The sequence below is a fragment of the Natator depressus genome, chromosome 1, assembly GCF_965152275.1.
Source record: "Natator depressus isolate rNatDep1 chromosome 1, rNatDep2.hap1, whole genome shotgun sequence".
In the NCBI taxonomy this organism is placed as follows: domain Eukaryota; kingdom Metazoa; phylum Chordata; order Testudines; family Cheloniidae; genus Natator; species Natator depressus.
The window spans coordinates 12,134,308-12,148,416 of record NC_134234.1 but is presented as its reverse complement, the minus strand read 5'-3'; the positions used below and the strand labels follow the sequence as shown (position 1 = coordinate 12,148,416).

At 51.1% G+C, this 14,109-nt stretch overlaps 2 protein-coding genes across 3 annotated transcripts in view; one reads left to right on the top strand and one right to left on the bottom strand.

Annotated features, from left to right (window-relative positions):
- The window catches only part of C2CD3 (C2 domain containing 3 centriole elongation regulator), a 90,059-nt gene extending 89,292 nt beyond the window's left edge, over positions 1-767 (bottom strand). The window contains exon 1 of the mRNA XM_074954779.1: positions 433-767. Coding sequence (XP_074810880.1) covers positions 433-496 — 64 coding nt within the window. The 5' untranslated portion in view covers positions 497-767. The remainder of the gene's footprint in view (positions 1-432) is intronic.
- A 51-nt stretch (positions 768-818) lies between these two features.
- The window catches only part of PPME1 (protein phosphatase methylesterase 1), a 46,509-nt gene continuing 33,218 nt past the window's right edge, over positions 819-14,109 (top strand). For both annotated transcript variants that reach the window (XM_074954765.1, XM_074954756.1), the window contains exon 1: positions 819-979. In XM_074954765.1, the coding sequence (XP_074810866.1) occupies positions 882-979 (98 nt within the window). In that variant the 5' untranslated portion in view covers positions 819-881. The remainder of the gene's footprint in view (positions 980-14,109) is intronic.

Below are 14,109 nucleotides of genomic sequence, written 5' to 3'. Positions count from 1 at the left end.
CCACCTCCCGACAGGGTGCCCAAGGTACTGCCACCCCATTATCCCAATCCCACACAGTGCTTAGGGTGCGAATCATGCTATGGAGGGTGCTACCACCCCACCCCTTCAGATGCCCATCACAGGATCTGCTGCCTCTTATGGGCCCCAGAGCACCCACCACTGCATGCCCTACTGCCACCAACTGCTACCAGATCCCTGCCCCGGGTATCTACGGGGTACCAAGCCCTGCCCCCCCCCCCGCAGCCAGGGTATCTGCCCCATCCCCCGGGTACTCCCGCGCCCCGCGCCCCCCCCCCCCGCAGCCAGGGTATCTGCCCCATCCCCCGGGTACTCCCGCGCCCCCCCCCCCCCCCGCAGCCAGGGTATCTGCCCCGTCCCCCGGGTACTCCCGCCCCCCCCCGGGTACCGCTGGGCGCTCCCCGGGGCTCTCACCTCGCCTCTTGCGGGCGCCGCCGCCCACCTTGGGAGCGGGGCCCTTCGGCCTCTTCTGCTTCATCCCTCCGCCGCTCCCCCGCGCCGGGCCCGGCTCTCAGCCACCGCTGCTGCCCGGCAACCGTCGCCGCCGCCTCAGCTCGCCGCGGGGCCCCCTGGGACACGGCGGGAGAGTCAGCCAGCCCCGGGAGAGCCGCGCACAGCCCGCCGAGATGAACTACAATTCCCAGGGGGCGCTGCGGCCCCGCTTCCGACGAGGGGAGGCTGCGCGAGGGCAGACGCTTCCGGCAGAGGACGCGCTCCCCCGGCCGTGAGTCGGAGTGGGGGTGGACTCTATTTCCCGTGGTGCAGCGCGGCGCGGCAGGGGGTACTTCCGGTGGGGGGTGGGTGCAGTTGCTGCTGGCTCGGCGGGGGCGGTACCTGCCGTTCTGTCTCGGCCTCTCCCCGTCATGTCGACTCTGGAGAAGCACCTGCACCTGGGCCGCCTGCCCCCCAGGCCCGCCGTGCCCGGCGGGGGCGGCCAGTCCGGCTCCAAGATGCGCATGGGGTAGGTGGGGGAGGGGAGCCGGGCATTTTACCGCGGGGACGTTGGGGATCGGCCGAGGGGGCCAGGGCGCCCGGGGCGGGGGGGGATCGACAGGGGAGGCGAGGGCGCCCGGGGCGGGGCGGGGCGGGGGGGGATCGACAGGGGAGGCGAAGGCGCCCGTTGAGGGGCGGGGGGGATCGACAGGGGAGGCGAAGGCGCCCGTTGCGGGGCGGGGCGGGGCGGGGCGGGGGGGGATCGACAGGGGAGGCGAAGGCGCCCGTTGCGGGGCGGGGCGGGGCGGGGGGGGATCGACAGGGGAGGCGAAGGCGCCCGTTGCGGGGCGGGGCGGGGGGGGGATCGACAGGGGAGGCGAAGGCGCCCGTTGCGGGGCGGGGCGGGGGGGGGATCGACAGGGGAGGCGAAGGCGCCCGTTGCGGGGCGGGGCGGGGCGGGGCGGGGCGGGGGGGGGATCGACAGGGGAGGGGAGGCGAAGGCGCCCGTTGCGGGGCGGGGCGGGGCGGGGGGGGATCGACAGGGGAGGGGAGGCGAGGGCGCCCGTTGCGGGGCGGGGGGGGATCGACAGGGGAGGGGAGGCGAGGGCGCCCGTTGGGGGGCGGGGGGGATCGACAGGGGAGGCGAGGGCGCCCGTTGCGGGGCGGGGAAGGGGGGGGGATCGACAGGGGAGGCGAGGGCGCCCGTTGCGGGGCGGGGAAGGGGGGGGGATCGACAGGGGAGGCGAGGGCGCCCGTTGCGGGGCGGGGAAGGGGGGGGGATCGACGGGGGAGGCGAGGGCGCCCGTTGCGGGGCGGGGAAGGGGGGGGGATCGACGGGGGAGGCGAGGGCGCCCGTTGCGGGGCGGGGAAGGGGGGGGGATCGACGGGGGAGGCGAGGGCGCCCGTTGCGGGGCGGGGAAGGGGGGGGGATCGACGGGGGAGGCGAGGGCGCCCGTTGCGGGGCGGGGAAGGGGGGGGATCGACGGGGGAGGCGAGGGCGCCCGTTGCGGGGCGGGGAAGGGGGGGATCGACGGGGGAGGCGAGGGCGCCCGTTGCGGGGCGGGGAAGGGGGGGATCGACGGGGGAGGCGAGGGCGCCCGTTGCGGGGCGGGGAAGGGGGGGATCGACGGGGGAGGCGAGGGCGCCCGTTGCGGGGCGGGGAAGGGGGGGGATCGACGGGGGAGGAGAGGGCGCCCGTTGCGGGGCGGGGAAGGGGGGGGGATCGACGGGGGAGGAGAGGGCGCCCGTTGCGGGGCGGGGAAGGGGGGGGGATCGACGGGGGAGGGGAGGGCGCCCGTTGCGGGGCGGGGCGGGGGGGATCGACGGGGGAGGGGAGGGCGCCCGTTGCGGGGCGGGGCGGGGGGGATCGACGGGGGAGGGGAGGGCGCCCGTTGCGGGGCGGGGGGAGGGATCGACGGGGGAGGCGAGGGCGCCCGTTGCGGGGCGGGGAAGGGGGGGGATCGACGGGGGAGGCGAGGGCGCCCGTTGCGGGGCGGGGAAGGGGGGGGATCGACGGGGGAGGCGAGGGCGCCTGTTGCGGGGCGGGGAAGGGGGGGGATCGACGGGGGAGGCGAGGGCGCCCGTTGCGGGGCGGGGAAGGGGGGGGATCGACGGGGGAGGCGAGGGCGCCCGTTGCGGGGCGGGGGGGGGAGGGATCGACGGGGGAGGCGAGGGCGCCCGTTGCGGGGCGGGGAAGGGGAGGGATCGACGGGGGAGGCGAGGGCGCCCGTTGCGGGGCGGAGGGCGGGGAAGGGGGGGGATCGACGGGGGAGGCGAGGGCGCCCGTTGCGGGGCGGGGAAGGGGGGGGGATCGACGGGGGAGGAGAGGGCGCCCGTTGCGGGGCGGGGAAGGGGGGGGGATCGACGGGGGAGGGGAGGGCGCCCGTTGCGGGGCGGGGCGGGGGGGATCGACGGGGGAGGGGAGGGCGCCCGTTGCGGGGCGGGGCGGGGGGGATCGACGGGGGAGGGGAGGGCGCCCGTTGCGGGGCGGGGGGAGGGATCGACGGGGGAGGCGAGGGCGCCCGTTGCGGGGCGGGGAAGGGGGGGGATCGACGGGGGAGGCGAGGGCGCCCGTTGCGGGGAGGGGGGGGATCGACGGGGGAGGCGAGGGCGCCCGTTGCGGGGCGGGGAAGGGGGGGGATCGACGGGGGAGGCGAGGGCGCCCGTTGCGGGGCGGGGAAGGGGGGGGATCGACGGGGGAGGCGAGGGCGCCCGTTGCGGGGCGGGGGGGGGAGGGATCGACGGGGGAGGCGAGGGCGCCCGTTGCGGGGCGGGGAAGGGGAGGGATCGACGGGGGAGGCGAGGGCGCCCGTTGCGGGGCGGAGGGCGGGGAAGGGGGGGGATCGACGGGGGAGGCGAGGGCGCCCGTTGCGGGGCGGAGGGCGGGGAAGGGGGGGGATCGACGGGGGAGGCGAGGGCGCCCGTTGCGGGGCGGAGGGCGGGGAAGGGGGGGGATCGACGGGGGAGGCGAGGGCGCCCGTTGCGGGGCGGGGGTGTTGGTGGTGGCAATAATAATTGAAATTATTAATATTGATATGGGAAACCACGAAATGCTAATTTAACCATAAATTCCTTTGTTAAATCCAAAGGCCAAATGGTATTTATACCATTGCTTTAAACATGCCTTAAAAGCCTAACTAATAAGCAAGTTACTACATCCAAACAGTAACAAAACATTTGTAAGCATTTGATCGAGATATTTACAAGTGGGCTAAACCCTGGGGTGCTTAGACACCTATTGGTTGGCTCCAAAGTGCTAAAACCTGTCTGACCAATGAACCCTTTTAAGACTTTACTTTTATACTCTTTAACAAACAAGTGATGTCATCACCAATTACTGACTTCAGCTAAAAACCAATTTAAGACAATTCATCCTTATTTCCAATCTTAATCCAGTTAAGATTTACAGCCTCCTTTTTCCCCAAGGCCTTTCTTATCTTCTCCTTTCCCCGCCATCCCTCCCCTCCCCAGCAGAACAGAGGGAAGGTTTGAGCTTGTTTCTTTTAAGACAGTTTTTCTTTGTCTTGTTACTGTAGCTCTTTATTTTATTAGTTAGGTTTGAAACCATACATCCTTCTTGCACTACAAGTAATCCTACTTGTTATTCTCACAGCCTTCTTTAATTTGCTGGCTGGGGCCTTCTTTACAACACACAAACACTTAACCAAACTGAAGCTAACTTTAATTCTTTAATTTTATACTTATCCTGTGGGGGGATTGGCAGAGGAGGCGTGGGTGCTGGTTGTGTGGTGGTGGTAGGGATTAACAGAGGAGGTGAAGGTGCCCATTGCAGGGTGGGTGGGGATTGGCAGGAGAGGCAAGGATGCCGGTTGTGGGCGAGGGGACATCTGGGACATTGGTCTCAGGCATGGGATGGGAATTCTAACATGTTAATTTGAGATGTATTTCAGCAGATTGAATAGTTTCTCTGGAGGGTTACTTTACGCTAATAATTTTGGTGTTTCTTGTGTGTTTTTGTTGCAAATTCAGTTTCGAACCAGGGCGTTCACAAATGCTTATGAGATGTGTCTGGACCTAACTTGTCAGACCATCTGTCTGTCTATATGAAGAGAACTAGACAGATGAACGCCTATTTACGGTAAAGAGCATCTCCTTAGCTTGGCATAGACAGCTGATTTGACTCCTACTCAAAGAGATTCTATTAATTAATGCACATTGTCTAAGTGGGAAGTAGTGTTCCTTCTACCCAACTGACAATGATGACTTGAAATAGTCATCGTTTGAAACTGGGGCCTACCTGCTGCCTTTTCCTTTAACTCACTGGTCTAATTGAATACACTTTATTATTAAGATCCCTCAACATCCTTCTCTCATGGACAGAGCCTGGTGAAGATAAATATTTCAGGGCATCTCTTCATTTTCAACTATGATTCTTCTCTGAAGCTGTGTTTATTTGTGAATGAAGAAATGCTCTTTTAACCGGTGCAAACTCTGTGCAAGTTTAGCTTAAATATTATTACCCAGCAGGAGTCTACGTGAAGCTGGGTGTTGTCGGTAGCTACCAGTGTGGTGCTCTGCTCTTGTTCGATGATAACAGTCGGCTGCATGCGTGTTCCCTCTGCGTGCTGCCCCAGCTCTGCGCAGGTAGCTAACTCAGCAGACCCCGAGAGAACCCCCAAAAACCACAGACTCTAGTAAGGTACAAAGGAACCCAAGCCACGTTTATTGTCAAATGAAGCACAGTAATAGTTCCCTATAGACTCGACAGGGCATACTACGAATTTGTGCTCCCTGGCAATGGACACCGCTCAGTCAGTGGCGGGACACTCCACTGCCCCCTAGGCTGGTCAAAGATACACGCTTCGGGATCTACTTTTATACCATTGCAGGACAGATAATTCATCATAGTTCAAACGAATCTATCCATCATGTTGTCCTTTTGACCCTGTCTTTAAGATGCACCTGCCTGTTCCTTGTTATGTCTATGGAGTGTCTTGCCGCCGTCTTGGCACAATTTCCTCTCATTAGCACTTATGTGTGTGTGTGCACTTGCCTCTAACAACCTTTTCTTGCCAACTTCTGTGAGTGGGACCTGCCTCTGGCTCACAGCCCAGCTTTGCTTATCGCTACCTGGAAGTACTTTGGTTCAGGATTTACTTTGGTTCAGGCTTCAGGCCTTGGACTGGTCCTCTGATACAAGAATTTTTGTTTCAGGCCCTCCTCTTACTACACTGAGCAGTAGGTGAACTCAGCCAGGCGAGTAAGTCCTTGCTCCTGGGAAGTGATAATGTGCCGTCTGGGATGGCAGAACACAGAACAAACAGGTAGTGAGCTTTATAAACCAGTCTAAGTGTATCATTTGAGAGCGAAGGCCTGGTCAACACTTAACATTTAGAGCATCCTGGCTACCTCACTCCTGGGTGTGAAAAATTCACCCCCTGAGCCCTATGGCTAAGCTGACCTAATTCCCAGGGTAGGTACAGTTAGGTTGACAGAAGAATTCTTCTGTCAACTTAGCTGCTGCTCCTTAAGGAGGTGGTTTACCTACATCAATGGAAAAAACCTTCCGTCGACACAAGAAGTGTCTACAGTATGGAGATGCAGCTGTACTGCTGTAGTGTAGATGTGCCCTGAGAGAGAGAAAGATTGGCCAATGTTAATTGTGAGGCTGTTCCAGGTGTAGGAGGAGGGATGAAAGAAAGGAAATGGCCAGGAAAGCAGCTTGGCAGGAGCATAGTGACAGAGGGGGAGGCGATGGGCTGGAGTTAAGGACAGTTTTGAAGGTGAGGAGAAGCAGCTTGAATTTTTATATGGTAGAAAAGGAGGCGTCCAAGGTAAGGAGATGATTATAGCGGTCACAGAGGAACGTGGTCTTGGCAGCGGGGTTCTAGATGACCTGGAGGGGAGAGATTATAGATGTGCAGATTTGGAGAAGGGGAGGTTAGCAGTAATCACACCACTGCGCAGGCTGTATGTGGAGATGTTGTAAAGTAAAGCAGCAGAATTTGGTGAGGACCCAGATATGAAAGGCCAGAGACAAGGTTTGGGCGCTGGGGAGGATGGTGCTGGTAACAGTGACAGACTAATGGAAAAGTAGAGGGCTTATGGAAAGGTAATATGTTTGGGTGTGCACATTACTGTCTCAGATTCACCTCCAAACCAAAGTGGGTGCATGTTGCTTTCACTTAGGCCAAGGATGAATTTAGTTGGAATTTGAAATGATGGCACAAAATCGGGTAGAAAATGATGGTACAGAATGAAACCCAGAGTATGAGAAGTAGTGTTTTGTACTTCTCTACCATCTTTTCTCTAAAAAAAACTGGCAATGCTTTATGCAGATGGAAAGTACCATTATTCCAAGTTTTGCATATGGGGAAACCATAGCAGAGAGTAGTTAAATGGTAGGCCCATAGTCTTATAGTGAGTTAATGACCGTCATAAATATAACACAGAGGTCCTGACAACCCTGGATCTAACCATTTCTTAGTGATCACTCTCAATAACTTCAGCTTCTGCACCCATATTTTCGAATTTAGCTATTAGTCCCATGTTTAAGGTAACATTACATTCTTTAAAAGGATGTTAAATAGTGGTTAACAAGGGGAGTGCAAAGGATCTAATCCTACTTTGGATGTAACTTGTAGTGATTCTTAATCCTGCAGCCTAGGTATTGTGGTGATGGGCTGTTCAAAAGTACAGATAGTGAGACTCTCTACCCTTTTCATACACTAGTCAGATGAACAGAAAGATCATTCACCCTGATGTGCACTAGCTGTTTCTATTGAAACAACTTTTACTAGTCTCAAAAAGTTTAACAGCATAACTGTTGAATGAAACTTGTTAGAAGGTCTATTGCCACTCCTATAAAGTTCTGCCAAAGTCTTGTATATTTTTAGAAGCTTAAACTATGCTATAAAAATGTCCTCTCTGCAGGAGCTGGCATGTATCATCTCAGGGGGAAAAAATTGTTGCTAACTCAAGATTGTTAAATTTGGAGAGAAACAAACCACTGGTTTTTAGGAATGTAAGACTTGCCACACTGAAAGAGATCAGGAGTACTTGTGGCACCTCAGAGACTAACCAATTTATTTGAGCATAAGCTTTCGTGAGCTACAGCTCACTTCATCAGATGCACACTGTGGAAAATACAGAAGATGTTTTTATACACACAGACCATGAAAAAATGGGTGTTTATCACTACAAAAGGCTTTCTCTCCCCCCACCCCACTCTCCTGCTGGTAATAGCTTATCTAAAGTGATCACGCTCCTTACAATGTGTATGATAATCAAGGTGGGCCATTTCCAGCACAAATCCAGGGTTTAACAAGAACGTCTGAGGAACAGTGGGGGGGGGGGGGGAGGAATAAACATGGGGAGATAGGTTACTTTTTATAATGACTCAACCATTCCCAGTCTCTATTCGAGCCCAAGTTAATTGTATCCAATTTGTAAATTAATTCCAATTCAGCAATCTCTCTTTGGAGTCTGTTTCTCAAGTTTTTCTGTTGTAATATCGCAACTTTCATGTCTGTAATCGTGTGACCAGGGAGATTGAAGTGTTCTCCGACTGGTTTATGAATGTTATAATTCTTGACATCTGATTTGTGTCCATTTATTCTTTTACGTAGAGACTGTCCAGTTTGACCAATATACAAGGCAAAGGGGCATTGCTGGCACACGGAGGCACAGTGAGCTGAGGCTGTAGGGGAGGGGGAACAGCAGGGGAGGGGCCGGGGGCTAGCCTCCTGGGCCAGGAGTTCAGGGGTCGGGCAGGAGAGTGCCGCTGGCCGGATGTGGCCTGAGCGCCATAGTTTGCCCACCTCTGTGCTAGCATCATCAACTTGCGTTGACTTCAGTGTGAGTTGAGGGCATAGGTACAATGCCCAAGGCCTGATTCTGTGAGGTTCAATGCCATTTATTGGATGAAATATCTTATCAGACGAGTACAGGAAATCAGCTTTACCCTGAAGCATGAGATCAGATAACTTACAAAATTTAATTTTGTAAGCTGCTCCTCTGTGATATTAACCAAATTCTTTTGGCATCTGCAGGTGGAGGGAATGTTTAAGTGGATAGTTTGTTACTTCTTGAAAATTAGTATTTTTTTTTATTTTTACCTCTGCAGAAACTTTTCACATAGTTTTAAATGGCTCAGTAACTTTCAACTTATTCCATTCGATATAAATGAATGATGTGCAATAAAACTTACTCTAGATCTTAATTACTTTGTTTATTTGAAACTTTTAAAACAATAAGCTATACTCCTTGTTAATATTTTTTCATAATTCTTTTAAAAACTGAATTGCGTTGAAGTGTTTAATGACATGGCTTTGGACCTAAAGCAAGGAATATCAGAGTTAAGAATTGCCTTCTACTTTTCACAGAAGTAGAAATGAGATAATGAAAAAATCTGTGGTATGTTTTGTTTAGTTACTGCGGAGGTCTTAGGACATTGAGCAATATGTGTTTGTATCAAATGTTCTACTGCAGCACAGAAGCACTGTGGAGTAAATTAAAAACTGCCACAACTTTACTAAACAAAAGTCTGAAAATGCAGTCCACCTATTAGAGAAGTGTTTGTATGTATCTGCTGTGAAGTCTTTTTGACAAGAGGTTTTAATAAAATGAGTAGAACTGAGTGACTTATCAGAGGAGGATATCTGTCTGGAGAGTGCACCTGGCTTTGAGAGCTCTCTCTCTCCTAGCTCGTGGTCAGGATTGCTGCGTTCTATTCTCGGACATTCCACGGAGTTGTAAGACTTTTGAGCAAGTCCCTTAACCACCAATTTCCCCATGTATAAAATAGAGCTGCTTACCTACTTCATAGGGATGTTCTGAGGATTAATGTTTATAACACTTAAACCCATTCCCCCATCAACCTTTTATTTAGATTAATTATGGTAATTTGTTTTTTAAAAAAACCCACCCTAACATACACAATTTGCAAAAATGATCTTTCAGCCTTATTTTATGTAAACCTTCCCATTTCTTGTCCATCATCTCTTCTTGTATTTACATTAAATATAACTTGGAGTCTCGTCCTATACAGGACCTTGTATTGGGTCCACGTACTGTAAGCACTTTGGCAGGGAACCTGTCTTAATTATTTCAGTTAAAGCACTGTGCACACCTATGGCACTATAAACAAATGTTAAGTAGTCACTCTGAGATACTCATAAAAACGTGTGTAGTTAGTGCTGTTATCCTACTTTAATATTTAAGTAAAATATTTATACACCAATATTTTTCTGGAGTTAAGTCTGTCTTAAAAGCAGGATGGAAATCAATTTGCAATCCTATGTTGGTCTGTTGTGCTGTCAGTGTCCACTTCTGTCATGTGGTTCCTGAAGACAGGTGGCTCCAAAATGTTTCTTTTTAATGAACATAATATTCAGAAACATTTTCCTTCATACATGGGGTGATATATGCTTGATGTCATGGGACCTTTCAGCCTACAGACCAAAGTGGCTACAATTTCTTTTGATAACAATTTCCTTGAGTTCTTTTGCAAAATACTGGTACATTGTGTGATGTATCCTTTACATCAGTACAACAGATTCCTAAATACCCAACTTACTGACCCCTTTTTAAAAATTTTTGACTTGGAACAATACACAAAATGAAAGCCTAGTAAGTTCTGGTTGCTTCTTATCCTTTAGTTGATGTCATGTTGGCTTTTTTAGTGTTTCTTGCTTCACTTCATTCATCACAGATTAACAGAGATCAAAATTGCAATGAATATATCTAGTAATTTCACATGGATTGAAAATACTTGCTGTTTGTTCCTGGTTAAGTTTTGCAGTTAGATAATATAGATGGAGTGCTTCTTAGTAATAATACTGCTTAGCACTTCTTCCCATCTTCAAAGAGCTTTCAAATCTCCTCTGTATATGCTCTGGCTAGTGGAACAGTAAACATTTTGAAGCTGTAAAATGTGTAGTTACCAACACCCCCTGCCAGTTTTTAAGATTTCACAGTCACAATTTGCTGTTGTGTTTTTCTGTCTCCTGTTGCTGTGTGAAAGGCCCACGCAAACAAGGAGAAAACGACTGACCACACAGGGAAATAGTAAAACTGACTATAAATAAAAATATGCATCAGTGCAAGGGGCTGGATTTGATGACCTCTTGAGGTCCCTTCCAGCCCTATATTTCTATGATTCTATTATAATAGTAAAACTGACTATAAATAAAAATATGCATCAGTGCAAGGGGCTGGATTTGATGACCTCTTGAGGTCCCTTCCAGCCCTATATTTCTATGATTCTATTATATTACCTCACCCATCTTGTCTCTCTAATATCCTGTGGCAGACATGGCAACAACTAAACTGCATAAAGAAAGTGCTGTCAGATGTGCAAAGTAAATCTAAAGAAACATTTTTCTCTAATCTTTTGTTTATAATCATCTTAGATATTACTTGGAACAAAAAATAGACAGGAATGTGTTTTTTTTTTTTTTTTTTTTTAATTCTAAGTTGATATGATACCTTCTTCCATCATGTTCATGCATCTGTTCACCTGGAGAAGAGTTGGGTTTAATTTTTTTCAAACTTGGGAATAGGCCCAATGGAATCTGGTTAGATTTAGTAGCTTAAAATGTTAGCACAGAGGTGGGCAAACTACGGCCCGTGGGCCACATCTGGCCTGCAGAACCCTCCTGCCGGGCCCCTGAGTGCCCGACCCGGGAGGCTAGCCCCCGTCCCCTCCCCTGCTGTCCCTCTCCCCCGTAGCCTCTGCGCCATGCTGCTGGTGTAGTGTATTAAACTGCTCCGTGTGGGAATGTGCAACAATTTACTACACTACACTGGCGCAATGCTCTGGGCAGCGAGGCTGTAGTGCCGTCAGCCACAGGTCCTCTGTGCTGCGCAGTAAGGGGGTGGGGGGGGGGTTGGATAGAGGGCAGGGGCATTCAGGGTGGTGGTCAGGGGGTGGGGGTGTGGATGGGGTCGGGGCTGTCAGGGGGCGGGGGAGTTGTATGGGGGCAGTCAGGAAGGAGGGGGGCTTGGATGGGGTGGTGGGGGCGGTCAGTGGCCAGGGAGCGGGGGGCGTGGATGGGGCAGGGGTCCTGGGGGGACTGTCAGGGAACAGGGGGTTGGATGGGGCAGGAGTCCCGGGGGGGGGGGGGCGCGGCGCATAGGGGGCAGGGGCACAGCCTCCCCTAACCGGCCCTCTATACAATTTCTGAAACCCAATGTGGCACTCAAGCCAAAAAGTTTGCCCGCCCCTGTGTTAGCAGACCGGTTTGCTCCCGCTAGACCTTTGATGAGGGAGTGCTGACTTGCCTATCATCAGTCACCCAGTCTGTCGGGTGTGACTTCTGAGGCGTTGTGGAGCAGATCATGGGAGGTAGAAGTGGAGTGACTTGGATCACTCCAAGCAAATAGAAAAATGATTTACGAGGGAACTGAGATTTCTAAATCAGCCGCCCTTTAAATAGTGGTCGGATGCTTTCTTCGTAACATCTTCCTCTGACTCTGACGTTATCCATCCTGCGAAGGAGTTGTTGCTGCCATTTGTACGGATGATTTCTCAGGCAAGGAGGACAGTAAAGCCTTTTTATGAGGCGTCTCAGTGGGTTGTGTGTAATGTGATGTTACACTGTATCTGAATTCAGGGAGACTAAGAGAACAGTCAGGAAATAGGTTTGCTTGTATTGCTATGCTGTGTTCCAGCATGATGGCGCCCTCGTGTTGCCTAGCACATGATATTCAGAGTGGTAGGGAAAGGAAAACCATGGTGCTGTATCCACATGTGATGCCACATGAGGCTGAATTCTGCTGTGCGACGGAAGTGTAAATCTAACAACTCAGCGGGTGTCGGTGGAGTTACTCCAAATTTACAGCAGTGTCATAAGAACAGTATTTGGCCCTGTGAGACTACAAATGAGCACAGCCCTGTAGCAGGAATGAAATGAATCTTTGATCTGTACTTTAATTTATGAATAATGCTCGTATTAGTATTTTAAATAATAACCTGAGTACTGAAAGGTTAAAATGGCTGCTGCAACATAGTGCTGGCTGGCTTTAACAGAGCTACAAGATGTACATTTGATTTTTCTCACATCTTAGAGTGCGCTGCATCTCTTTCTGCTAACTAGCTCCTTCCAGAGACAGACCCCTTGTTCTAGTTAACCTCCTCCCCCCCACTATTTGTATTTTAAGTATTCACTGAATACTCAGATCCGTTATTTGATAGCAAGTTTAATACTGAAAACAAGGATTTGTCACATGCTTTTTATTAACTGAATCAAACTATTTCCAGGACCATTTATCATCTTTTGTCACAACAGGATTTGACTGTAGGTGGTGCATATTTGACTAGCACACTGTGTTCCTTTTAACATGTATCCTAGGATTTGTCAAAAAGGAGATGGATGCTTCTTGCTGGGGAATGGAGTATTGCATAGGAATAGAAGTAACTCCTGTTATGTCTGCTGCTTCACTCGTGGTACGTGCACATGTTCATTATACAATGGCGAGGATAAGCCACACAGTAGGTTAAAATTAGCTGTCGAAAGTGCCCAGAACTAGTTCTTTGATTCTGATTTAATTCATAGCGTGTGTTAGTTGGCTTGGTTTATTATTTAAGTTCTCAGATCAATCTACAAATGTTATTACATTGGATCCATTTTTATTTACTGTTTTAGTTTGTTGGACCTGTTAAAAAGCAGTAATTAGTTATTCTCCATCACAGTTTAACTATTTGGCCAGAAAAATTCTGTTTCAACATGAAAAGGTGCAAAATCACAGCTGTTGTTGCGCTTGCATCTGATTTTTGGATGCCTGCTTGATATGTCACTAAGGAAAATAGAGAAGGAAAAGACGTATTGGATTCTATCTAGTATATTCTTTCAGAGACCTGTGGAGATTAATTCTCTGCTGCATGTTCTCCGTTGCTTTTGTGCAGTCCATTTTGTAAAATATTTGCTTGTTTGCTCCATCTCGCCGATACATCTTCCTCCTGTGTAATACACAAGTGTTCGCTTGAAATAAGATATTTTTCAGCCTTCTGCAGGCCCCAGCCATCTAGTGAAAAATTTCATACTGCTTCTCACTCCTAGTAAGAGAGCCCAGTATCAGATCTTAATCCTGCTATAATATTGTTTTAACAAATCTTTTTTTTTTAATAAAAGTAAGTAAGCTGCAGATATATATCTTCGTTAGAGATGGAAGGACCCATTAACTCCTAGGACATCTACTCTTTTCTGTCCCATTCCCCCTGCTAATAGAGGATTGCTAGAATATGTTGTCCCATCACATTTTAAATGTCTCAAATGGTGGGGCTTCCACTGCTTCCCTTGGAAAACTCTCTATCTAAACGTTAACATTTTAAAAAGCTCACCTAGTCAGAGGCAGTTGCAAAAGATGAGGTGACCCCCTCCAGTGAGATGCAGGGCAACTTCCTGGCGAAGAGCCCAGTACTAAAGTCAAAGTAATAGGTTTCCTACCATACTGTTCTCCCTGGGTCCTGCTCAGATGTTCAGTCTTTCATATTAGCCTCTGGTTAATAGGCATCTGGAAAAATCTGAAGGCCCACCTCCCTTGATTGTTGGAAGGAAGAAGGAACTTTCTCTTTTGCTAGCTTAAATTGCACTGGTTTCAGAGTAACAGCCGTGTTAGTCTGTATTCGCAAAAAGAAAAGGAGGACTTGTGGCACCTTAGAGACTAACCAATTTATTTGAGCATGAGCTTTCGTGA